The sequence below is a fragment of the Bombus bifarius genome, unplaced genomic scaffold, assembly GCF_011952205.1.
Source record: "Bombus bifarius isolate JDL3187 unplaced genomic scaffold, Bbif_JDL3187 scf7180000008359, whole genome shotgun sequence".
In the NCBI taxonomy this organism is placed as follows: Eukaryota; Metazoa; Arthropoda; class Insecta; order Hymenoptera; family Apidae; genus Bombus; species Bombus bifarius.
Genome location: NW_022884612.1, coordinates 59,656 through 85,167, shown reverse-complemented (window position 1 = coordinate 85,167; position 25,512 = coordinate 59,656). Strand labels below are relative to the sequence as shown.

At 35.8% G+C, this 25,512-nt stretch overlaps 2 protein-coding genes and 1 pseudogene across 2 annotated transcripts; 1 reads left to right on the top strand and 2 right to left on the bottom strand.

Moving 5' to 3' along the window:
- Nucleotides 1–223: 223 nt before the first annotated feature.
- On the bottom strand, nucleotides 224–2,813 carry LOC117212739 (solute carrier family 25 member 46-like). The gene is made up of 5 exons (XM_033457767.1): nucleotides 2,519–2,813; nucleotides 2,122–2,404; nucleotides 1,863–1,919; nucleotides 1,511–1,787; nucleotides 224–1,405 (listed from the first exon to the last, which is right to left on the bottom strand). The coding sequence occupies exons 1-5, from the start codon at nucleotides 2,685–2,687 to the stop codon at nucleotides 977–979; spliced, it is 1,215 nt and encodes a 404-aa protein (XP_033313658.1). The 5' UTR covers nucleotides 2,688–2,813; the 3' UTR covers nucleotides 224–976.
- A 102-nt stretch (nucleotides 2,814–2,915) lies between these two features.
- On the top strand, nucleotides 2,916–5,211 carry LOC117212720 (annotated as a pseudogene).
- Nucleotides 5,212–5,445: 234 nt separating this feature from the next.
- Nucleotides 5,446–25,184, bottom strand: LOC117212731 (dmX-like protein 2). The gene is made up of 40 exons (XM_033457749.1): nucleotides 24,920–25,184; nucleotides 24,247–24,444; nucleotides 24,001–24,154; nucleotides 23,183–23,395; nucleotides 22,958–23,093; nucleotides 22,664–22,861; nucleotides 22,403–22,584; nucleotides 22,062–22,274; nucleotides 21,821–21,974; nucleotides 21,346–21,710; nucleotides 20,850–21,142; nucleotides 20,565–20,774; nucleotides 20,171–20,461; nucleotides 19,922–20,068; nucleotides 19,545–19,803; nucleotides 19,237–19,478; nucleotides 18,871–19,087; nucleotides 18,407–18,769; nucleotides 16,042–18,309; nucleotides 15,576–15,890; nucleotides 15,380–15,481; nucleotides 15,126–15,296; nucleotides 14,639–14,872; nucleotides 14,406–14,546; nucleotides 14,080–14,312; nucleotides 13,809–13,990; nucleotides 13,305–13,671; nucleotides 12,782–13,018; nucleotides 12,394–12,646; nucleotides 12,060–12,264; nucleotides 11,703–11,973; nucleotides 11,438–11,611; nucleotides 11,228–11,326; nucleotides 9,698–9,784; nucleotides 7,659–7,719; nucleotides 7,292–7,500; nucleotides 6,953–7,097; nucleotides 6,647–6,864; nucleotides 6,489–6,572; nucleotides 5,446–6,411 (listed from the first exon to the last, which is right to left on the bottom strand). The coding sequence occupies exons 1-40, from the start codon at nucleotides 25,004–25,006 to the stop codon at nucleotides 6,295–6,297; spliced, it is 10,095 nt and encodes a 3,364-aa protein (XP_033313640.1). The 5' UTR covers nucleotides 25,007–25,184; the 3' UTR covers nucleotides 5,446–6,294.
- Nucleotides 25,185–25,512: the final 328 nt, after the last annotated feature.

Here is a 25,512-nt window from a genome sequence, read left to right as displayed (position 1 = left end):
AAAACACTTTGAACAAGAATTTAGGAAACAGGTTTTTTATGAAATATTAAATCATATTAAACAAACTATGTTTAAGTTTTAAAGTTGAGAGTAAATAATATTTTAAATATATATATATATATGTATATATATAGGTTATATATATATATATAGCTATATATATATATATATATAGAGAGAGAGAGAGAGAGAAAGAGAGATCATCAATTTTGATAACGTATCGGATAAAATGGGAAAGAAATTAAGATTTCTGAAACTGCCTGTACTTTCTGAAGATTTAGAATTATTAAGCATTAGTTAGCGATAGATATATATATTCTCGTCGATTGTTTCATTTTATTTTACATATATGAAAACTAGGTGTAAATGAAAGGCTGTGTAATATATGATGCAAGTTAAAAAAAGATTGTACACATATAAAATTGTTGTATAAAACAAATGTTGAAAGTAAATGCTGTGTGATATTAGTTTTCAGAGTATCGATACACTTATTTTTCCACTGTTAAGAGCTAAAAATAATAACGAAATGGTACAATATTTCCCACAGCTAGCATAGTTTCATAACTTGCATCTTTACAGTGTTTTCAATACTTATAACGTAAGTATTTTAAGTGAAACGAATCATTCTAAAAAGTTCGTGAAATAAATATACTTTTTGCATGTATACATCTATGAAATATCACAATAATTCAATTCTAAAATTCTTTTATTCCTCGTTGATATATATATTTAAGTATCATAAATTACACGTGCACAATAGTTTGGAAATTTTATTCGCTTGATTATTCCATAATGAATCAAAAGATATTAAAATGTTCAAAATTACTGAAAGCATTAAATTATTGATCTAATTTGGCAATAACAAAAGTAGAGAATAACCAACTCACTACAGTGTAGCAATTTCATGCCTATGCATGTATAAGTATAGTACAGTCTATATAATAACATAAAAGGTAATACTAAAGTTGATGCTGTTTTATATGTTGTCGTAGTACCAATGTGGAGCGGGCTCTCGTGTATTGATGGGCTCTCGTGATTTTGGTTTTGGTCTTAGTACTGTTCGTAATTCTGTGAAAGCCCATTTAATAACCCGCACTATTATAACATTTACTGTAAATTCTAACATAAGAGCACCAAATCCTTTGTATAGACCAAGGGGTCCCTCGGTAGATATAATCGTACTGTAACAGTCTCTTGCACTGCTATATCCTGTCAATAGCGGTGTCACGCTACGACCTGTATCCAAGTTGTCGATGATGGTTCGCGTACCTTGAAGATGAAGTCTATGAATCACCGTTTCCCAAGGATAAAACAATGCTTCTGCCAGGAACGTAGAAACTAATGACGACTGTAATTCTATATCTTGTGTAACAGTCTCTGACAGCAAGTCTCTGCTATATGCACCCTTGACAAGACATACAAATAACATTCAGTGCATATAATTTAACGAATTCGATACTTACTTCAAAGTAAATATTTTCTTAAATTATTATCAATATATAAGACTCACTCTTAACTCTTGAGACTGCTTTTGTCTAATATGCATAATACGACTAGTAACTCCTTGAACAGCTAGAGTGAAAAGATATTTAGATACTCCATAAGCAATTGTTGGCGGTAGAAGAGAATAAATGGGAATTAGTCTGCCTTTGTTGCTCACTTCAACTAAACGAATTGCACCATCTCGAAAAACATCCAATATGCCAGGGCTTTCAGATGCAATTTCAGATTGTACCGTCTCTACTAATGATGCAGAATAGAATGGTGCTACTAAACCTAAAGAAATACTATCATATCTTCTATTAATTTCGTGTTACGAATTTATACCAAAGAACATTTAACATATACTAATATATTATTACCATTTAAGAAGGATATGTTGTCCAAATGCTTTCAGTGAACTATTACATGTTATTTCTCTGAAATTAATAAATATTTCATTATCATTTATTATTATTATTATTATTATTATTATTATTATTATTATTATCATCATCATCATCATCATCATCATCATCAACATCATGTATTTAGCATTATGAAAATAAAGAAGAAACTATCATTTATTCTCATTAGAAACTGAAAAATAAGCATTTATCGTATATATAAGGATCACCTTACTTTGGCCATGGTGTTATTTTAGAAATGAAATCTTCGATAGCTAACAACATCCCTTTTACAAGCAGCACCGATCCAATTCCCTTCCATAATGTATTTATTCCTTGAGTTTGATGGAGACGTATGACCACAGGTACCAAAGTGATTGGTATTATATGATATTTGCTCAATCCAGGATTTACTTGGCACTGCCGTCTTAGAACAATAAGGGGATGAACTAATAAAGTTTCTGTAATTAAGGTTGCTAATCCACAACTAGCTACCATATATTTCTTTACGGTAAGATCTGAAATACAAAGTTTCAGATTAAAGTCTCTTTATTCACGCAAAACAATAACAGAACTTTTGCTATATTTCAATAGATTTTACGCATAAATATACTTATTTCAATAAAACTGACCTCCTTCGGAAGGTGGATTATCTTCGACTAGAGGATGCACAACAGGAACATCTAAAGGACGAATAACCTCTTGTCCATGGTAAATATATGGAAAATTATTTCCAGTTTCCCAAGATTTAGACACAGGTTTTCCACGATATACTCTTTCGTAACTTTCCAATCCCGCCATCGTTTAGGAAAGTAATTTTTTAAGCATTATAACTGTACATTTTCTGAATAGTCCTAGAACTATATACATATATATATAAATATATATAATTCGTTCAACTTGTCGCTTTCTTCGATTACAGAAAGACGTCTGTCTGTATCTATATCACTTCCGCTTAAAAAGTTGAGAGTTGGGATGTATGCAGATACATGTTATGATATATCCACTACAGTGATCAACGCGCAGCACAACGACGCAACCTGCCATGACATAAGGAAACAAATATGATTGTCCAATCCAACCACAATCCAACTATATATATTCGCTCGCAAGCAGTCTAAACGACAATTAAAGGAAATACACGATAATATAGATAGAACCACAAATGAATAAACCTAAAGATTTTTACTAATTATTATAAAATATACGTTGCATTAGGTACTGATATAGGTTGCATCAGGTACAGATAGATCAAATCGTAGAGCTTTAATACTTACACAACACATTTATTCTTATTAGTTCTACCGTAATCGAACTAACACTTATTGGAAATTTCAAATATATAATTGCCATAAATCTTCTACTTTCCATAAATTAAAACGCAGTTATAACATGATTAACAAATTGGAAACGAATATAATAAGATAGCTTAGCTGAGAGTAGGTAAAGCACAAAGGAGAAGTTATTATCAAAAAGTATCATGCCAGCGATGGAGTTTTCTGAATCTTTATTAGGTAGAATAAAACACTTTAATAAAATTAAAATCACACACACACGCACACACGCACACACGCACACGCACATATATATACTATTCTCCTATAAAGAAATAATGGAATTTTACATTATGCAACAATGCGTTATGTAGTAAGGGAACCGTTCCCACCAATTTATCAAGATTCTCACGAGAATGGAAAAAAGTTTGAAATAATATCAAAATCGCAATTTAAAAAGGCACAAAGTATTTGGGCAAGAAAAGAATATAAGAATGAAGACAAGCGAAAGAAGTTATTAGAGGATGAAGAAAAAAGATTGAAAAACTTGGAAGAAGCTAAAACAATTGTAATTCAAGAAGATAGTACTCTGTCATCTGCAATTTATGTAAAGATTCGAGACAGTATCAATCATCGGGACAGACGAGTAAAACTTTCCGGTACATAGGCTTAGACGGCAAGGTATAATATATATTTGTGAGCTAAATTTTAAATTATATATCTAATTTGTATCTATTAATTCAACATTATTATTTTACATTCTTTTTTTTTCTAGGAAGATCTTCTAGGAAGAAAAGAGTTATAATGACATTAGTGAAAACTCAGGTCGAAAGTTAAGCAGCGCCGGGCACGGATAGTACATGGATGGGTGATCGCCTGGGAACTTTGTGTGGCGTTGGCGAAGCGCGCTGGGTCCGTCGCGCCCCCCGGTGGGGTTCTCGGGCTTGGACGCTGGCGACTCAGCGCCTCGGGGCCGCCAAGCAGTCCGGTAAGGGAATCGGGCTGCCTAGCAAGGCGGTTCCGGTGTCCGAATCCTGATTTTAAAATACCATATAAACCATTCAAAAGGATGGATTACAAGGATGCCATCGAGTATCTTCGAATATAACAATATAACTAAAGATGATGGAACATTCTATGAGTTTGGCGAAGTACACTGAACAAAATTATCTGATTATTGTTTCGCTACAAAATTTGTATTCCTCGTTTTATTCATGTGTTCATAAGAAAAAGGAGGAAAAGAAATAGTAATATTTTTCATCCATAGGATATTCCAGAAATGTCAGATGGAAAAATGACCGATGCAATAAATGAACCGATAATGTTGTGTAGATTTTCTGCAGAAATCAAGTCGTTTTATATGCAACATTGCGCCGATGACAAACGTCTTACAGTATCGGTGGATGTACTATTACCGTATATTGATGAGATAGTTGGAGCTTCGACTATTTCGAGCGTATTTCGGACTATGATGAACCGTTGGAAGGCTATTCTCTTGCGAACATAGACACAAAACTATATTATTGGTATACCGGTCAGGTAGGTATCATTGATTCTATTTGTAATGACATCATTTTCTATCAGCCTTCTTTCAGCGAAAATACGGAACTTGCCCTGATGGCGGATTTGGATTAGGTCTTGAAAGATTTTTATGTTGGCTTTTAAATAGATTTCACGTACGCGATGCATGTCTTTATCCATGTTTCTTGGAATGTTGTCGACCCTAGATTTCACGAGCATAATTATACTTATATGTATATGTATCGAGATGAACGAATTCACAATTATTAGTAGGTAAATTATTGAGAGCTTCCAAAAATTCAATCACGACGGAATTATTGAAAAATGAAAAGTCTCGGTAGTCAGAAGTAAACCAAGATCCAAGCATTTATTTGTTATTTTATTTACCAATTGGTGATTTTATGTTTGAACACTTTATCGCATTGAATGTCTATGCGTATAATGGAAAAGTTTCTCGATAGACAATCACGTATGTGAAACTTTTACCTTCATGAGTGAAATCAAATACGTTACGATAAATACGTTAAAGAGCCAGGAACATCAGAAGGAAATACATGTTTTTGATGAAATTATATTTCACAAATACTTTCGTTTCGACAACGCGTAACTTATAATACATACGCATAGGATAGTTATAAATAGGTTTTTGACATTCTTCTTTCACTTTTTCTCTTTCTTTTTTTCTTTACTTAGTCCCGTTAGATTTCTCAATTCTCTTCTTTCTTAAATACTTCATATCGTATATACAAATCATACGACGAATATTAACTGTTCTATCTCGCATGTATTTTCATTATGTCAATTTACATACTTATAGAATAATACGCAATTTAATATTTTTGTTAAATATTTTTTTTACACGAGAGAAACTTTCAAAAATGTATTTCGCCACAAAGTAGGAAAATACGGAAACGATTGTGTGTTATGACAGAACTCGGAACATTAATCACACAATACCAAGTTGCGAATGTAGAAACAACATAATACATGTACGTTTGATACTTATTATGAACAATTTAATTAGGTTCACTTTTGGTTGATTTTTCTAATATTTTATGCGCTTTTATATGATGGTATAGAAATATAGTATGTTCTATACAGAAACGATAATTAGTGCGATATTCAAATGGCTGGAAAATGGAGAAAACAAAATGAAACATCATTTGGATATGCGCAAACGTGTTTGTTGGAGTTCGTGAGTAATGAAATAATGTATTGCAAACAGAAATACTTCATTCTACCTCCAATAAGCAAGCGACAGAGGATATAGCGAGATTTTAGTTGTAAATAAATTGGAATATCAACGAAAATGCTCTCAACGACTACTTTATCCTTTTAAAGCTTTGAATATATCCATGTTTATAATAGTTTGATAATTATAGTTTCTATTTTCTCTCCCTCTTTTCTTTTTTTTTTATCCAAAGTTTACTATTTCAAGGCGCTCAGTCCTTCTTTAAACGACTAATTGCAAGAGGGATCGAAATAAGAAGTTAACAAGATACGTTTCCACATATTCGATAATTACATACGTTTAGTTCACTAGTTTGTAACCGATTTATGGCTTATTGTTAAAATATTTTGCCAGTAGAACATCACTACGTTTTCGGACTACTTTAGTACAAAGTATGTACGACGCAATCGCGTTCCGGTAGCTGACGAACTTTCATAGATCCATCTGCGCCACATGAAAATAAACGGCCGGCAGAATCGACGTGCAATTGTGTTACACCCTGAAAGAAAATTGTCGATATTATAATTTATTTGTCAAAAGTTAAGTAATTAATGTAAACAATATTGATGAGCATACTTGTCCTATGTTTTTAAAGAAACTAGATCGCGGATGCTCTCCAGGAAAAGAGTAAAGCAGAGAATGGACGGTTAAACCCCATATCTGATCGAAAACAGTTAATACAAATTATAATATATGTTGGTGTTTCTATATTTGCATACTGCAAATATTATCACCTTAATATCACCATCTCCTGCTCCACTCACGAAAAATTCTTCATGCGGATCAAGGGCTAAGCATTTTATAGCCGACTCGTGAGCCTGAAAGCGATGTCGTTGTTGCCGTTGTCGAACGTCAAATATGTTAATATCACCTTTCTTCCCACCGCTGATTAATAGCTGATGTTGGGGTGCAAGTATCAACGAGCTAGCTCCTTGTTCGTGACACGTGAAACCTAATAGAAACGTAAAGAGACAAACAGTTTTTCTGTGATCATTACGCGATTCACATACTCATGCAAAGAAGACGAGGGTGAGACGCACCTTGAATCAGAGATTTATTCTGTGGAAGTAAAGTATCCCAAAGCGCAACATTACGTCCTTCAGAACCATGACCGGCAGTTGCGATTAAGCTGCACGCACCAAGGAAGACAAAATCGGCCGTCACCTTGCTATGGCACTGATAATTCTGCCAGAACGAATTATTCTTAATTACTTGAAATTTATTCCTATACTTGTATGGTCGCATTTAATTGTGCGCAAGACAGATATTTAGATAGATCGATAGATCGGTAAATAGACAGACAGACAGACAGACAGGCAGAGAGAGAGAGAGAGAGAGAGAGAGAGAGAGAAAAAGAGAGAGAGAGAGATCAGTCTTACAAAAAATGGTCGTGCAGTTCCTTCTCTGCAGGCTACTTGAAACAAACTTAGATGTCCATCAGAATCCGCAACGCCGAACTTATTCCCGTGTTGTGAGAAACGTACACGAGTCACTTTGGCAAAAGTGCCCGGTGGTCGAGGAGTCGCTACAGCCGTTTGATGCCCCCATTCCCACAGGGATACTGAACCATCTTGAGAGCCAGTCAAGTCTGTTTATTCGAATATCGACAAATGTCGGTCGATGAACAGGTCCAACAGCACCGGCAAAATATTTCATCGATTAGAGTTTCGTACAAAGTTGTCGTTGACATATCAAGCAACACATTTCATTCGCAATTACTCGAAAGTAAATACATAGTATGCTTACATATTGGTAAAAGCGGATGCGAGGAAATTCTTCTTATGCCATCGATTTTATGCTTCAGGATCTGTATGAACAAAATATTGTTATGTAAATAATGATCTTATAATTAGAGAGAAAACAATGATTCACAAACAGTACGCACATATACAAATATTTTTTAGGAAATAAAAGAAAAAGAAGTGGAAAATCTAACCTAACGTCTATAAACTTTGGCGCACACGTATCAGAATATGACAAAAGATAATATAGAAAACGGTAAATGGGCGTTCAATACTAATATGTATAGATGATATACTATAAAACTTATTAAATATTTTATATATATATATATATATATATATTTCTTATATATTTAGTTATATATATATACAATCAGCCTGGTTATACGTTTTATGCCATCAAGTTCTTTAATATTGTTCCTTTTTCCTTGCCAATTCGAAAGAAGTTAAAACCTAAAATGAAACGATCGCTTTTTCGACAGTTTCGTATATGTATATACATATATACATCGAAGGCTCATCAAATGAAGCGTATCAAATAACACATATTACGTGTTAAGATGTATATACTTTCTTATTTTTCTTATTTCTTATTTCATTCGATTCGGGCGATGTATTTGTTTAAAAAGCGTTCGTTTAGTTCAATCCAACGAGGGTCGTATCTATTGGATCCACTAGGTTTCAAACGTTCTCTGCATTATTTGATTAATATATATTTCCCCGTTAAACGCGTAAAGATGAGCGTATCCGAGTAATTAGCAAGAACTCTTTGAACAGCTCTAAAGGACAACGAAGGAACCAAAAAGATTGTGACAACCGCAAATTATAAAAGTGAAAGCTAGCGGACCCATGGTCTAGGATTCGGATGAAAATGCTCGATCTCTTGTTCAAAATGTGTAAAGAATCTGAAGGAAAGCACAATAACTTATTAAATACTACAGACGACATTCAAGACAATGGCAACCAAAGGGCACAAATTTTTCGCTCAGGTTTTTATGTACGAAATAAATAGTCATTAGGCATGCAGTGTTACGAAAGAAAGGTTTGTGAATCGGAAAGTTTCATCGATTGGCTTTGCTCATTTACAGTTAATTCACAATATTGTTTTGGTAACATATGAAAAGTACGTTAGTATCGAGATTGCCTTGGGAGAAGGAACATTCATTTTCTTAAAAATTCGCGAGGCGTCTTCGATTGATTGAAAACCCGTGGTCATGTATAACAGCTTAACGAACTATTTCATTCGCTGTAAAATAATCTACTACTGTACTGTAAAATGATGATGATGACGACGATGATGATGATGATGATGATGATGATGATGATGATGATGATGATGCTAATGATGATAATGATGATGCTAATGATGATGATAGTGATGATGATAATGATGATGATAGTGATGATGATAATGATGATGACAGGGTAGTAGTGGCAATGGTGTTGAAAACGGTACTGGTAGTGGTAGTGATGGAAGTGACGATTACAAAGATGATGCTAATAATGACAATAATGGCGATGAAAATGATAACAACGTAGATAAAAATTTAACAGTCACGATAATAACGATAACGATACTAAAATAGCAGATTAATTTCCACTTACACGTATCGATATGCATACGTATAATATTAAGTAAATTGTCTTGAACATTATCGATTCGAAAAAGAAATCATAGTGACAAGTTAGATATGTATATACATATACAAATTTTTCAAGAAAATTATTGTTTTGTAGATCGATATAAAAATTACGTTTAGTTTGATTACGAAGGAAATGCTAAATACTTTATATATAGTTAGAGCTTTTACTGTGATTCTACGCGAATAGCTATTGTTTATGAAACATAACGATTCGTAAAAACGATGGTAAATCCAATATATTTAATATTGTAGGAATTTTTAGAACGCTTAGGATATTACGAAGAAACAGAAAACTAGAGCAAAAAGGAAAACGAGAGTAAAGGAATTAGAATATAAAGTTGGCACTAGGGATAATAATAGGATATCATACAGGCTAGGATCTGTTAGAAGTTAATCTCACCGGTTGCAACAAGTGTTTGCTCCTATCGGCAACAAATTGACAGAAACGCAGGTCGTGGGAGCCAGGGAAAGCGGGCATCCCCTTCATCTGAGCGAACGAACGAGCCACCAGGTCAGTGACGTCAGTCAGACGTAAACCAAGTTAGACGTTAGGCAAGCATTGAACAAGGAACATTGTTTCTGTCACCAAATGTGCTACTTAGACGCGACCCAATGCGTCGGCTACATACTCGACATCAACACATTTACGGCTATCGACACTTCCCTCTTACGAATTGTTATTACTTTCCTCTGCTCGATTTCCATTCATTTTCCGCTATATATCGTATCTACTCTCGCCTCTACTCTCATCGCTCATTCTTAAACGCCCTTAATTCTTAAACAACTTTGATATTTGTGCTCATTGCCTGTGATATATCGCAAGAAGTAAATCTCGAGATAGCCGTGCTCCAACCGCGTGTTTTTCAAGAAAGGTGATTTATAGTGCAATTTTCTTTACATATCATGCAACGATCAGTTCCTTTCAAACTTTTAAAGAACGGGGGGCCTATTATATTTTTTATACCTACGGTTATAACTTGAACTTATTTGGATCACGAGTCTCGTTCGTCCAACATTTCTGATCAAATTAATTTAATAATATTATGAACATTAACGATACTAAGCGTTAGAATTCGCTGCTTACTTATGTAAACTTATGAACGCAATAAATACGATAGTGTATAATGTCGTTACTAGTATCGACATACAAGATCTCATAAGCAAACGATTAGATCCAAACATTCGAACGGTAAATACATACATATATACGTTCGTAAGTAGTGCGTGTCAAACACATTCATAGATACGGTTTTTACTCGTCAAATACAAACTTTACTTTATTTTATCAACACAAAGAGAAAACAAACATTAAGGAAAATATATCAGGCTGATTTTCTGTTTGAATCCGGAAATACATTTTCTTATTTTCAGGTTTTGAACGTTGAAAATATGCAGTTCATTGGCAATTTCAATTTTTCGAAAAGAGAAGGAAATTGTACATTTGGCTGGAAACTCGAATTTTTCATTTATTAATCGGCAAAGTGCTCTTGCATAGAAATCCCAAGTAAAAAGAAAAACAAAAATGGAAACGCAAACAAAAACGAAATAAAGATATTTATAGAAAATGAAACCAACGAAATTACAAGTTCGATTTTCTCAATTTCTTTCGTAATGCCATTTATCGCTCAATTTTTCATTAACCCAAACATTCCTGAAGCGATAAAACGTTACAAAAATACAGACTCGTTACTTCCTTTCTCTTCCTTTCTTCCTTTCTTCCTTCCACTTCGACCAAACATATGAATATATACACATGGAAAACAGAAACATCGGATAGTAGATCAGAAACATCTGGGTTAAGTCCAAGTAGGAATACAACACACGTAAAGGTGTAAACGTTTTATAAGACAAACATACGACTGTACAATGCTGAATATAGAAATATGCGAATTATCCGTTTGTCATAATTGTGATCTTGGGGGAAACTTACCACGCTAGCTCCTCTTCCGCTTTGACTCGCGATACCCGACTGAGGTTGAGAATTATTTGTCTGCGGACTTTGAGCGAGTAACGGTCTATCTGCTGCTGTCTGCAAACGAAAAATTGAAAGGTGTATACGTATATGCGGACATGTGTGCAATACACACAAAATGAGAGCCAGCATTATCGACGAGAAAACATATTACTATAAACTATTTACTTGAATAACTAAGAAACTAGTTGGTTGCACTGGTTCCGGTTCTGGCTGTTTGTTTAAATTTATGATGTCAAATTCACATTCGTCTTCTAACCAGGATGGGAGTTCCAGCAATAGCGATATATTCATTTCTTGTACTTCTCGGGGAGTTGCCAAGGCCATTAAACCTGGATTCACCTGAATCGTTAACGCTGTGTATCAGCAACGTTTGTCTTCCCCAAAATCGCGCCACTTTTAAACGTAACTTTCAAAAATAGACCGATCGAACCTGATTGAGGCAAAAGGCACTAATGCTATCCTGTTCCTTGTGAATAATTCGGACTGGTTCGGGCAAACTCGTAGTACCGCTATCGCTACCTTTGTCATCTGCGGTTGACCCACGATTCAAATTATCCATCGCAGTTTGATTGCTTTCCAAAATCGACGACAGAGATCTACGTTTGCCGAATACGGCTCGGATAAATATGTCTTGTACCAACTCTTGTCGAACTAAATAGGACCACAATCGATTAGCGGGAGCCGCTGATGCCAAACGCGTACTAAAAATATAAAAAATAAAACATCCATAAATTGTTACATCAGAGAATTCCAACTATTGCTTTTGCTATTGAATTTGCAATCTTACTTGAAAGGAGTATTGCTTTTTTCAAGTAAAGATCGATATTTATGAATCGCTGGCTTTCCCGGTGTAGGTGCCGGATCTGGTGCACAACCAGGAATGTAATTAATCGGTGGTGGTCCTCTATTGTCTAATTCATCGCGCAATGTTTCTTGCCATTGTGCCACAACAGCTAACGTTCCATGAATCAGAGGACTATTCACAGGTAATTCTGTATATATATATATATATGCGAATAAGGCAAAAAATTATATTATCCTTTAGTTTCAGAATGACAGAGTAAACTAGTAGTAGATCGTCAAATTCTCGATATTCTCTATCAAATAACAAAACAAAATACCTTGCATCTCTATGCCAGCAACATTCAAGAACTCCTGCAGTTGCTGTTGTAATATCTTCACTATGGCTAATCGCATAACACACCAACTGTACGAATTTGGATTCGTATGTTCCGTATTGTCCTTTGGTTTGCTCTTTGGTTTTGAATTGGTATCGAATATATCTTCCTCGTCCTCGGACGAGTTCAAATCCGACACTGCCGAATCGGATGAATCATAGTCGATTTCATCCGCATACTCGCTATCTATCTGTGGCTGTATCAAATACAGGAAACAACTTTTATTCTTATAATTATCAGATTATATAAAATTAGCAAAATCATATATACGTAGAACGCAACTAGCTACTGGTACGCATTAGGATATCCGCAGTCGATTAATTCGACTAACCTTCATTAAAAAGTACGATATCATGCTCATTTGAGGTGAAACAAATTGCTCTCTATATGTAGGTTTGTCTTCTTTCATATTTGGTTGTTGACCTGTAAATTGACCCAACAATTTCATGTTCAATTTTACACGTTGTTTAGTCAATGAGGTCATGGTATTCCATACGGTTCCTGCGGTACTTTGAGCTTCGTTCGAACCACTATCACCTCTTTCTACCGTTCTTCCTACTCCACTCGCCTGAACAGAGATTAGATGTATGTATGTATGTATGTATGTATCGCTCAAAACCGTATAATTTACGCGTCTCAGTTGTTTGCATCTCTACTCTTTTCTTTCCTTTTCTTTTTAGAAAACTCGAAGCCTACACCGATTCGTAGAAAGCTATATCTAAAGACATGTGGTTTCTTCATTTCTTTGCTTGATATGTAGCAAAGATATAATAAGAGATATAATACGAGTACTTGGTACATCAGAAAAGTATACAACGAAATAAGGCAAAAATAAAGTAAAAACAAAGTTATACCTGGCTGCTTGTACTTGCGACACGTAGCAATTTCTTGACTCCACCTCCAAACAAACAGGACCAGGTGTTGTTACCAAAGTGTTGACCTACGAGCCTATAAAGAATATGACTGTCGCAACTCCACAGTGCATAAACGAACAAACTCATGTAAGTTGCTACAAATGCTTCGCAAAGGAGAATATTCAATTTTGGTGTATCTTCGTCCTTCTCCCGGGCCAATAGTGCACGCAAGTTAGTCACACCTGGCCATTTAGAGGGTGAAGTAGTAATGCACACACCATCGTCCGTCGAATACCTTCGATGATGGCGATTCGATGCTACCAAGTGTCCGCCGGAGAACGTTTCTATCTCTGCAAATGCTGGAAAACTGTACAAAAAAAAAAAAAAAAAAAAAAAAGAGGAAGAAAAAAACAAAGAAAAACGAAAAGAGAGACAAAAAATGATTTACGATAAACCATCATTCTCTAATTTTACTAAGGAGTTTCATAACTTATCTGTATTTACCTGTCCGGTTGTTGATGTTTCGTAACAAAAGTATCGGAATCGCAAAGTGATTGATAAATACAAGCACTTAACGCCACCGCTAAATCCCTCATTATAAATACCTCGCAATAATGCGTGTTTCTCGTAGGCATTGGTGGATTACGTAATTCCACCAACGTCTGCAACATATCGTGAGCTAGGGACTAAAAAGACAGATGTAACGTTAAGCTTAGAAAATTCCGTATTGATATTACACGATATTATATACGATCCGTCATGATATTATACGAACTTGCAAGTGCCTGACTGGATCTGCCACGACAGTTTTGTTGCATGCCACGCTAGCGCTTAAAAGAGGAAGCGTGGTTGGAAACGGAAGAGGACTAAGTAACTGTTGTTGCGTCTTTTCTTGTTGTAATTCTTGTAATAAAAGGACAAGTTCCATTCTTACAGATGCTAAACCACCACCAGATGCTCCATGCAAAGAACAGTAGGATAATAATGTTCGTAATAACGTTTCGTTCGCTGTAAATATATATTTATGGCAAATATTATCGAACAACTATATGTATGCATGTATTATATTTAAACGCTGACTGACACCGGTCAACAGAATACCTTTTAGCCACCTTTTTCTTCTAGCAGCTCGTTGTACCTTGGCTTCGAAATCCAATTTTTCGGCCATCAATATTTCATGCAACGTTGGCTGTTCACCAGGTTTACATGGTTGCACCATGTCATCTACCATACCACCTTCGTCTGAAAGCATAATCGTTTTGTCAGTTTAAGACAAGCAAAAACAAGCTGAACATCGTTCAATTAAAAACAGAATAACTAGTCTGTCCGCTTACATTCCGATACGTTGTTTGCATCTCCGTCCGAACTAACGCTGTAATTACAAAGCTGCCTGAGGGCGTCTACCTCTCGCTCGAGCCATACGTATAGCTGGTATCGAAGTTGACCTCCGTCCACCTCGAAACCCGTTGCCAATGTTGACAATTCTTCCATTAAAATTTTTAAACATGCCACAAATTTTAATTGTTGCGCCATAATGTCCAATTGTCCTGATGGTTTTGTGATTTTCTCTAAAAATTTGATGGTACATACGTATAGTTATCTGTTATATTTCACTCAGGTTACTAGAATCTGTATTTAACGACTTTGACTCTAAATTCTGTCCTTTGTAAAAAGACACTATATTTTTTAACTTCTGATAATGATAGTTGTAATCCTGACGACTAATTTCAGATTACGTACACACACAAAAGGAAACGACTTATACGTGTCAACTTATTAGAATTAGGTGGAGGAAGAACTAGATGGATTACATTAATTTACCACTTTTCTCTGTTTCCTTCGAACCATCGGTGATCTCCTTTTTGTCTAACTTCATGCTTAAAGGTGGGCTGTCGGCGTCCTCATGTTCAGCAACATCGTCATCGTCATCCCAGTTTAACACTAATTCTTCCTCGGTTTGATGCGTCACAGGTCGAGACCAGTCTACAATGCCTAACACAGATAAGAACACGATAGAAACACTCCCATTTTCCATAGTTATCTAGGCGAATTATAGATAATTAATGAAGTTCCACCTTCGATATTGTCAGTTTTCTTCAAATTGTCATCCCAACTAATAATCCCAGTGTCTATTTGAAGATCTTGTGTCCTTGACTTGCTTGGACTATTTAAGAGACCTAACAAAACACACGACAAGGATAGTTAATAGTAGTAAGAGAATTAGCAGGAGGACAATAATATTGTGAACATGTCGATTATGTAATTACGTACTGGGCGAGTCTTCGCAATTTGTCTCCATCACTTTATTAGGTAATTTAGAAAGAACCTCGAGAGCGAGAGCAGGACATCCAGCTTTAAAGTGTGCGTGCGCTGTTGTGAAATACAGTTGTCTCTCCAAAGGTGTAATGCTATCTTCCAAAGTTAACTGTTTGTCAGGTTGTGATTTTGTTTCCATACCGTAACTAAAGCCAGATATAACTACCGAATGACCTTTTTTCTTATCCTGAGCGGTAGATGCAATGTACTGTCTGATCAGCAATGGGTGCGTTCGAAGATAAACGTAAAAATTAAAAACATTTGGATTTGCTGAAACAAAGAAGGAACAATAACTTACCCTATTAGTTGCGCTCGAACTTTCTAAATTTCTTTGATCGCGAGCTCTAAACTCGACGGAATCATTTCTTTGCCGATATTCAAACTGAATGAGAAGAAAGACAAAAATATGTAGTTTCATTACCTGTTGTTCCTTCCGGTTTATCAGATTCGTCGTTATATTGGGGGTGCAAAGTTCCAACGTTTGTCAACAGTAAAGTATTGAGCGACCCTGCATAATCCTTTAGAATCCAAAGAGCCATACTGCGTAAGAATGGATCTGGATGAGCTTTGTTCATGTCTTGATTTTGCCCGTCCTTATCACAACCTAAAATTTCTTCATAGAGCAATCTTCTCAAATTCGGGGAGGTAGTATCGTCATCGTAAAGTCTGGCAATGACCATCGCTAACTGTATATCGTTCAATTTGTTCAGACATACATCGATAGCATCTTTTAGAGAGTTTGCTAACAAGAAGAAGGCCGCAGCATGCTCGAATCTTTGTTTACCAAGTAGAGCAAACGCATTCTTCAAGGCAGCTTTTCTCCAACGATCTTCCGTAAAATTGTTCGCGAAAAATGTTGTCATTCTTTCATCCCTCTTATTTCTAAACAATCCCCAAACGAGATTCTTCTTTTTCATAGCTAAATAATAAAGCGCAGCGTCGAGAGGATCCTGTTTCTGTTGATAAGCTGCTTTCGCAATCTTCTCGATACACCTTTTCAATATAGTGTTGCTTCTAATCCACCAACCTATACCCAGTTCCTTTAAAATGCTCCATTTTGGCTGTCCCTTCGCATAAGAAGGTATCAAACCTAGCAATTCTTCTTCGGATTCAGAATGAAACGCCCAAACAAGATTATTCGATGATATACCTTGCTTTTGAAACTGCGCTCTCTGTGCCAACGGAAGACAACGAATCAAGTAATTGTAATGCTTCATGGCCAATAAAAATCGGAGGCCACAATCGTCCAACGAATCGGTAGAAACCGTTTCTCCGTCGGGGATACCGGTCAAATTTTCTTTCGCAATAGCATTCTTTGCGGCATCTATTGCAAATCTTTCTGCAAAATCTGCATTGCAAGTTGAAACGGTATCGGCTAAAGCGAGCAAATGCATCTGATCAAGGCTCGATAAGCCAGGCAAATGAGTGTGTGTTAGTAATCGCGACAGTAATCTGCCTTGTCTTGGTCCAAAATGAGATATCCCTTGTCTTTCCGGGACCGACGAACGTCTATCTTTCTGCCGCGAACAATCGTAATCCTCTTCCAGCATGTCGTCTAACGACTCATCCTCCTCCACATTGCTGTCGAACAATTCGTTGTAATCCTGTTTGTCTTCGGTTTTGTGCTGATGCGGTACGTTCGTTTCCTTGTCTGCGATCAATAAAGTCCAAAGTGGCAACGGAGATATCGATGTTATCTCCGCATAATCTAATGTAAGCTCTTCCGGTATTTGCGTGGTTGAACCTCTTGGTTCTAGAGGCGACGTTGTACCTACGTAACTAACCGACATTGTTCTAGAACGCGACCATCCACCACCACCACGTTGTTTGACTAAATTCTCGTCGTCTGCCCTCAACGAACAAGAACTTCCTATGCATCGGACAAGATGTGCCAATATAGCCTTTACCCATCGAATTTTACCAGAATTTAGCAATTCCATTAGTTGTTTTGGATGATATTGAGGTAAAACGGGACAAGCGATTCTCGAGGCTTCGAACAAACCATAGTCGGGCATATAGTCGAAATTTAAATTCTCGTTTTGCATACCTCGTTTCTTTTTGGCATCGAGCATCGTTAAATTGATACTGCTGACTCGAGAAAGATGGGGCATAGAAGATACGTTTGCTAATCGCCTCTGCGATGTTTCGTGTGCTAATGTTCGCAAGTCTTCGTCCCGCAAATTTCGGCTAGCTTGAAATTCGTCCGATTCTTGATGTTGTAAATTTGAATGAAAACAGTCTTTCTTTGGGTTCGGTTTCCATTGCGAGTAAACGTGCATTTCCGAATCCATGCCAACCACTAAGATACCGTCCCTTACCCAAGATATCTGCATCGGCAACGGAGGTAGACCATCCGCTGTAGTTAACTCGATTTTCCGTAATTTCATCCAACGAATTTCGTCAACGAATTGAGGCTGTGCCAACGACGAAGCTTTCCGCAATATTGGTCGGTTATTGCTTTGTGACTCTTTCATTGCTTTCATATTTGCTTGTGCAAGATCTGAACATACAGGCGTGAACAGCATAATTTTCGATCCAACAGCAACGGTCAAAATATGCGAACCATCTTCTTTCGACACCCAATCTAACTGAACTAAATGTTTCTGCGTAAGTGGACAAGTGTTACCATTTTCTATGATCGACTTTCGCAACGACTGAAGCGTGCTAAACGATGGAACAGCCAACAAGCCTATCACAATCGTGAATAACATAGTTAGACTTTTAGTCGTCAAAATTAGCGTTAAACCTGATTCCTCAAAGTACAATCTTAATCGTAATGGTCTTACCTGCATTCGGTTTTGTACTCTCCCCGTTTTCTCCATTTCTCGGTGATCTCACATCTTCGTGACTAAGCGTTTGCAAAACTTGAGTAAGCCTGTGTTTCTTCTGCAAAAATTTGCTATCATAGAGATAGCTCAGGTCTAAATGTTGGTCCACCGGAATCCTCGGCAAGTGTATATTCTTCAAGTGTATCGTATCTTCTAGAATCCATTCGCTTCCGCCAGTACTTTCGCATTCATATATAGCAACGCATAGATTTACGTATCTAGAGTCAGGGTCGTTTTTAGTAGGACGCGTGAATGATTTCCCATATTTGTACGCACACGCAATACGCCCACTATATGCAGCACTTATATTTAACGGTTGCCCTAAAATATGAATAAATTATCTACCATTCTTTGACAATGCATGATCTTATTTCCTTCAATTTTATTTTACTCTGATTTTAGCTTTTTGGATATGTACCCACCTGTAATGTCTATAGTCGATTCCTGATCTTTCCGTATCATCTCCCATTCGCACCATTCATAGTCTAATTTGCTGTTCGATTGATTTTTCGTCACTTTACATTTCCAGAAACGTATCGTACTGTCGCTACATGCAGTCACAACGATGTACGGTGCGAAGCAAGCAGGATATATGGAAGAGCTGCTTAAATGTCCGGCGGCTGGTGCTGCATGTATTACCTACGTACGATTATAATAACGATATTATTTCTTTATATTCTTCGTTAATACTTTCAACTTTACAATGCGATATTAATTCAATTATTACGAACAAAAGGGAACACGAAAAAAATAAGAGGAAATATAGAATAAATAAACATTATACGAACCTCGACTCCATCTGGTAATGGTAATTCCTGAGTGCATACTTTTGTAGTTGTGATAAGAACGTGGCTGTTCTGAGGACGTCTTTGGAAAAACATATCCAATTCACCTTGACTATCACGGCGAGATTGACTCGCTCTGCGAGATCTTTTACCTTCTGGATGGTTATAACGTCCAGGTGTTCCTTCTTCATCTTCATCTTGTACCAAATGAGAATCCGGAACATACATCATCGATTCTGACAATCCTGTGGGTGAATACCACATATAGAAGAAAGAAATAAAAAGAATAAAATAACTTGGAGAAATATTACCGGTAGTTTCAGGTTGAGAGGCTATTACCAAACGCCACATGTGTACCGTTGTACCTCGCTGCGTTCTTTCTAACACAACTATATAGAATGGTTCTTCAAAAATTGCAGATTGCTGCAAATCTACCATAGCGTCTAAGGTAGACTCCATTAAGCCTAAATCATTCATCGATGTATCTATGCCAGTTTGTTTTTCATCGTTTCGGTCTCCAGTAATTAATTGTTCTTGAAATACATGTAAGAATTGCGTATTTTGCCAATCCTGAATTTATAACAAAAATTATGTCTATTAATTAATTGGATTTAAGTTGACCGATATTATAGAAAAATATCGATCGTTTCGACCTTGTATCATTCTACAAGCTCTCTACAGCACTTACGTGCGTAGCATCAGCAATAGCGTCCAATTGTATGACGCAACCTGGCCTAGCCGTAGATTGTTGAGATACTATCTTTATCTTATCGTGAATCGAATGCCTCATACCATCGTCCGATGACATATCTGTCGACAGACTTGCCATGGAATCCTGATACAAACACAAAAAAAAAAAAAAAAAAAAAAAACGATGAATCAATCTGGCAACCATTTGCAAATTATATTTTCCTGAAATATATCAACAAATACTGACCATCATTCTACTTCGCCTTTCGCTAATCGATACTTCGGCTAGGAGTGTTCTAGCGTCGATAACAGCCTGATATACCCTTAAACATTCGCCATCGCTGGCGACGAAACATGCGCTTGGAGAATTTGATAAGTTACCTAAAGTAGTACTTGGTAATAAAGTCGGAATCCAAGCTACGTTACTGAACGCTGAAATTTCAGGAGAATTAATACGCGCTAGTTCGGAAACTCCGCCGCTCTTCGATAAAGGCCCGACTGTGTCTACACGCCAAAGTATTAACTCGCTGCAGAACCCCTGAAAACATCAACGGAATCATCACTTGATCGTTACCAATCGAAATTCTAAAAATACAAATTCAATAGCAAAACAGCGCATCATCATTTTTACTTGTACTTACAGTAAGCGAGATATCTTTTGAGGTTGTTTTATTAGAGTTTGATCTATTACTAACGTTTTCGTTTGAGTCAGCATTCTGACATTGAGATCCGGATTCTGGTAAATTGTGATGCGATGTCGTCACTAATAAGGGCAATACCGGATGACAAGTAATATCGTTCACTCGAAATCGATGTCCTGAAGCTCTCGACGCGTGTCCAATACTTAATACCTGCCAAAGAATAACGCGTATAAAACTAACGCACAAAAAAAGGAAAGACGAAATTGATAGCTCATTGATTCATACTTGTGAGAATTTTGTTTTATCAGCAAATGTTAATTGCCATAAATTTAAAGTTCCGTTCGAATGTTTCGATACCATAGAAACAATCGGACTTGGATGGGCCAATAAATCGTTGACCGTTTCTTGATTTGTTTTTCCATTTTCAAAGTGTCCGTCCCTTTCCTTCGAGACATTTTGATTTGGATCTGTCGAATTTTCAATATTTTTTAACAGTTCCTGGCCAGTTTTCGATGTTAATGTCGATTGTTCTTCATCCTGTTCGATCAAACTCGGTAATGGTGTCGCAATATCCGTAGCTGTAATAATAACAATTTATCTAGCCATTTCCGTTTCTTACTAATCGTCAGTTTTACTGAATTTTACGCCAAATGTAAAGATATATAGAATACGTAAGATAGAGATAGAGAGAGATAGAGATAGAGATAGAGATAGAGATAGATAGATAGATAGATAGATAGATAGATAGATAGATAGATAGATAGATAGAGAAAACGTTTACCTTCATTCGATGGTTTTGTGGATGATTTTGCCACTTCTCGTATATTTAATAATGGACCGCCAGTATTATGCGAATACATTGATACACTATGACTCATTGTGGAAGCATCGCCAAGAGGAAATGCATTAGGTATTCGTGTAGAGAATGATATTTGCGCTTGTCGAAATGATCCTGGATGATATTCGTCCAACCATTCAATATGCCAAATTAAAAAGCTCCCATCTATCGGATGAATTGAAAAAAGTAAATCTGGATTATGATGCCAATCACGCAGTAACGTTTCTATTTTGGTATCCAAAGAATCCGGAGCATGATTTATTGACGATGTTACATCCGTTGCAATAGAATTAATGGATGTAGTATTACTGCAGGAAGAGAGAAGAATAAATTTGAAATACTATTCTCTTGCAAATAAACGATACTTGCCGAATATGATAGGCAAAATGTCTCTTGTTACCATTTAGAAATATTATACCTAAGACTTTGGTGAGAATGCGCGCTGTGTGGTAAGCTATGATGCGATGAAATTGTGTGTGTTGTGTGATGTTCATCACTACTATGATCTTCTTGACTCATTGACCGAACTGTACCTCCTGCCTTTTGTATTGGTTGTAATCTTACTCCCTTTTCTATGATTATATGTAATTAGTTGAATCACTTGTTAACATTATTATACACATATTATTTAAGTACACATATACACACATAAAACGTACTCGACAAACCTTCCTCTTCAGAATCATGATCTGTATGATCTACATCCTGTTGATGCAGCCCTTCTTCCTTTTCTACTACTTTACGAGTAAGCTCTTGTAGAATACTTTCTGCTTGCATCGTAAAATGCATTTCTTTATTGTTTAGCCAGTGCAGAATAAAATTTGGTTCTCTTTCAGGATCTCCTGTGATTAAACTTGGTACTAATGGTATATCTGTGATAGACAAAACATGTCAGGAAACGTAGAAAGTAGAACATGTTGATGTGTTTACATGTGATGTATATATGTATATACATACACTGCACTATAATATAATGTAATGAGATTATATGTAATCGTACCAGTTTCAGCATTAATACTGGCTGCTAAATGAAAATGCATTCCTGGATAATGACCTGTTCCCTGGTAATTATTGTGAAAATCGTGTACCGAATACGTTGAAGGCAAAGTTGGTAAAGTTGGTGCTGTGGTATGACCTGCCTGATGTTGTTGTTTCGCGTGACGACGAATATGGAAACAGGTTCTACAAAAAATGCGCGTACCATCTTGCGAATAAGCTATAAATGCATATAGAGAAAAAGGAATTTGAGCATTTTACGCACTTCATGTGTTTAAGCCGCTGCATGAATCGATGTTTGTGCATGTTGTGATGTCGATGCTTGCCATGATGACCGTGTCTATCAGAACCTTCAAACTGACTCATGTTTGCTAAACCTTCAACATCGGGTGGTATAGTTTCAGCCCACACCCGACAAATATTGTCTCTACAAGATGTAACAAGCATGTTGGAGACAGACCCCCTAGAAAAAAAAAAAGAAAAAAAAGGAAAAGGAATGCTATTAATTTAACTGCAGCGATACAAATAGCAATATGTTACAAGATACTCTCTTACATACTTTGGCATATATTTGCTAGTCTTGCGCCAAGATAAATGTGTTACTGCACGAGGATGAGCAACATAGACAAAACTATAGCTGTCACTACCCATAAATTGAGTAACACTTGCATGATCCATATTTCTCGTTGAAAACACTGAATAATTTTAAATATAGGTTTTTTAGAGCTTTTGTTGAATTAGTCGTTTACAGAATTAAGTTTCATTACACGCGTAAGAATCTTACATTGTTTATTCTCAAACCATATCTTCACTAATCTATCATTAAATCCTGTTGTCGCAAATAATGTACCGTCTGGACTGAAACTCATGAGATGCACTGGCGTAGCTGTGCGACATTTCCAAACGCAGTTCCATGCTCCTGGTTCATTTCCGCTACTCGAATCACCAGGTGCTGGACTTTCAGCATCTCCACCAATCGAAAAAGTAACTGTACCAGCTGAAAAAAAATGAAACATTCTTATATATTCTCTACTATATTCTTCTATTTTAAATTCCATCAGAATTGGTCTCATAATGAAACATCCTGCATAGGAGACAGAATATTATGTATAGACCTTTTCCTATATCAACAGCATGTATATTAAAGCATCAAGGCATAGGAGCAACAAACAATAGCTTAGAGCACATTATGTTTAGGGTGACAAAAGTCAATGTCTTCTAAATACTGCATGTAAAAGAAAAAAATTATTGGTTCTAATACTTTTAGAGTATGTATTTAGTATTGAATAGCATTTGTTATGTAATAATTTCTGCCAAATAAACTTATTAAAGTCAATTTCAAATATTATTATCATTTTTCACATTCACATGTACTCTTTCAAAGTAACAAAACTCACAGTTTTGAAGAACATTTGAAGTATTTTGTTCACGTCCAGTTTCACCTTCCTGAGTTCGTAATGTATTTATCTTCACCACTATACACAGTTTTATTATTGCGACAAGACACAAGACTAACATTGTGTACATTTAAGCAGATGAAATTAGAAGGGATACCAATTGCTATTAAATATAAATTAAACAAGAATAATGAGAAAAGCTTACTATGTTCTTCCTGAAATGGGGTTATATTTTGATGCCACAATTGTAAAAGTTCTCCTCCAGTTAATAATCTTGTTCCTTCCAAATTCCATGATAGAGAACTAATATTTGATTCAGTTGTCAGACTACCAGTTTGAACCCATCGGTATTCTAATTGCTATATGTTATAGAAAACAATTATTGCATAGCATATTAAAATATATAAGCATAGTTACCAAGGATAGTTATTGGGATAGAAAAGGTACATACGTGAGAACAAGTACTGTGAATAAGCGGAGTAGGCTCAAAAATGCAAACTTGATTTTCATAGGCAGCAGCTATTTTTCCAGTGTCGGTACTGCAATCCAAGCAACTGATCCTTATGTAGTTATGTACAGCTCCTGGTATTATTTGAACTCGTTCAAAATTACTGGCAAGAATTACTATGTTACAACCTGCTGCATATGCCTGTAATAGATGAATTTATTTTGTACTACTATGCTATCAAGAAAACTTTTAAAAAATTAAATAATAATGACGATTATGACAAACGATGTGAAATCATCTTTACAAATACGGATGAAACAAATACTAACGCACTTGATTTTATATAAAAATAGTAAAAATCAATAACTATATACTCGTTACCAATTAAAAACTAAAGCTATAAAATACATATCAAATTAATCATATAAAGTTGGAAGTTTGAAAATGTTTCATAGATGGATTTTTTAACGAGTACGAAATATTTCGGACGACTTGAATGTACAACATAGTAATTGCATATGTATGCATATTAATATATATATATACATATATACATACATACATACATACATACATACATACATACATATATATATATAATAGATATATATATGGGTATAATTCTAGAATCGCAAACAATTGTGGAAAGAGCTGATCAACAAGGTGAATCACTTACAGTAAAAGAAATCCCTTCGACAGAACCTACAGCGTAGCACCGATCACCTGCATTGCAAGCTCCACTTAATATTTGATGACAATTCATTTTTTTTATCAAATATTATATCATCCTTTGTTATATTAAGTTTCTAGTTGGATACGGTGAATTTCTTAACTGTGGCTAACAATCATCGACAATCTTTTCTAAGCTACAACGTCGAAACGATATCAGAAAGTGACATCACACGACAGCACCTTCCTCGACTAGTGGCCATCTTTAAATGGATTTTCTCGATACGATATACATAGTACATACATACTATTAACTACTTCTGCCATCTAAACCTAAACATTCTGAACCATTTAAACTACTAACTATTAATATGAGAATTCAAAATGTTTAATCCTTTATATGTGTATATGTAGCAATATACGCGGACAAATTTTATGTCAGCTTTATTTGAACGTATTTGATCGAACTCGAAGAAATTTCTTATAATATATGCAGCAATATACAGCAAATACGCTATTCACGATAATTTGGATATTTATTTAGGTTTTATATTCATTAATACAATATGTGATAAAATTAAAGGATCAGCAAATTTTGAC

Coding starts and splice junctions, on each gene's coding strand:
- LOC117212739 (XM_033457767.1), bottom strand. CDS start 2,687: ATGGCGGGATTGGAAAGTTACGAAAGAGTATATCGTGGAAAACCTGTG. Junction 1,788..1,862: donor CAACATATCCTTCTTAAATG/GTAATAATATAT, acceptor AAGATATGATAG/TATTTCTTTAGGTTTAGTAG. Junction 1,406..1,510: donor AGCAGTCTCAAGAGTTAAGA/GTGAGTCTTATA, acceptor TGTCTTGTCAAG/GGTGCATATAGCAGAGACTT.
- LOC117212731 (XM_033457749.1), bottom strand. CDS start 25,006: ATGAATTGTCATCAAATATTAAGTGGAGCTTGCAATGCAGGTGATCGG. Junction 21,143..21,345: donor CACAAAACCATCGAATGAAG/GTAAACGTTTTC, acceptor TTATTATTACAG/CTACGGATATTGCGACACCA. Junction 7,098..7,291: donor GAACTGCACGACCATTTTTT/GTAAGACTGATC, acceptor TCGTTCTGGCAG/AATTATCAGTGCCATAGCAA.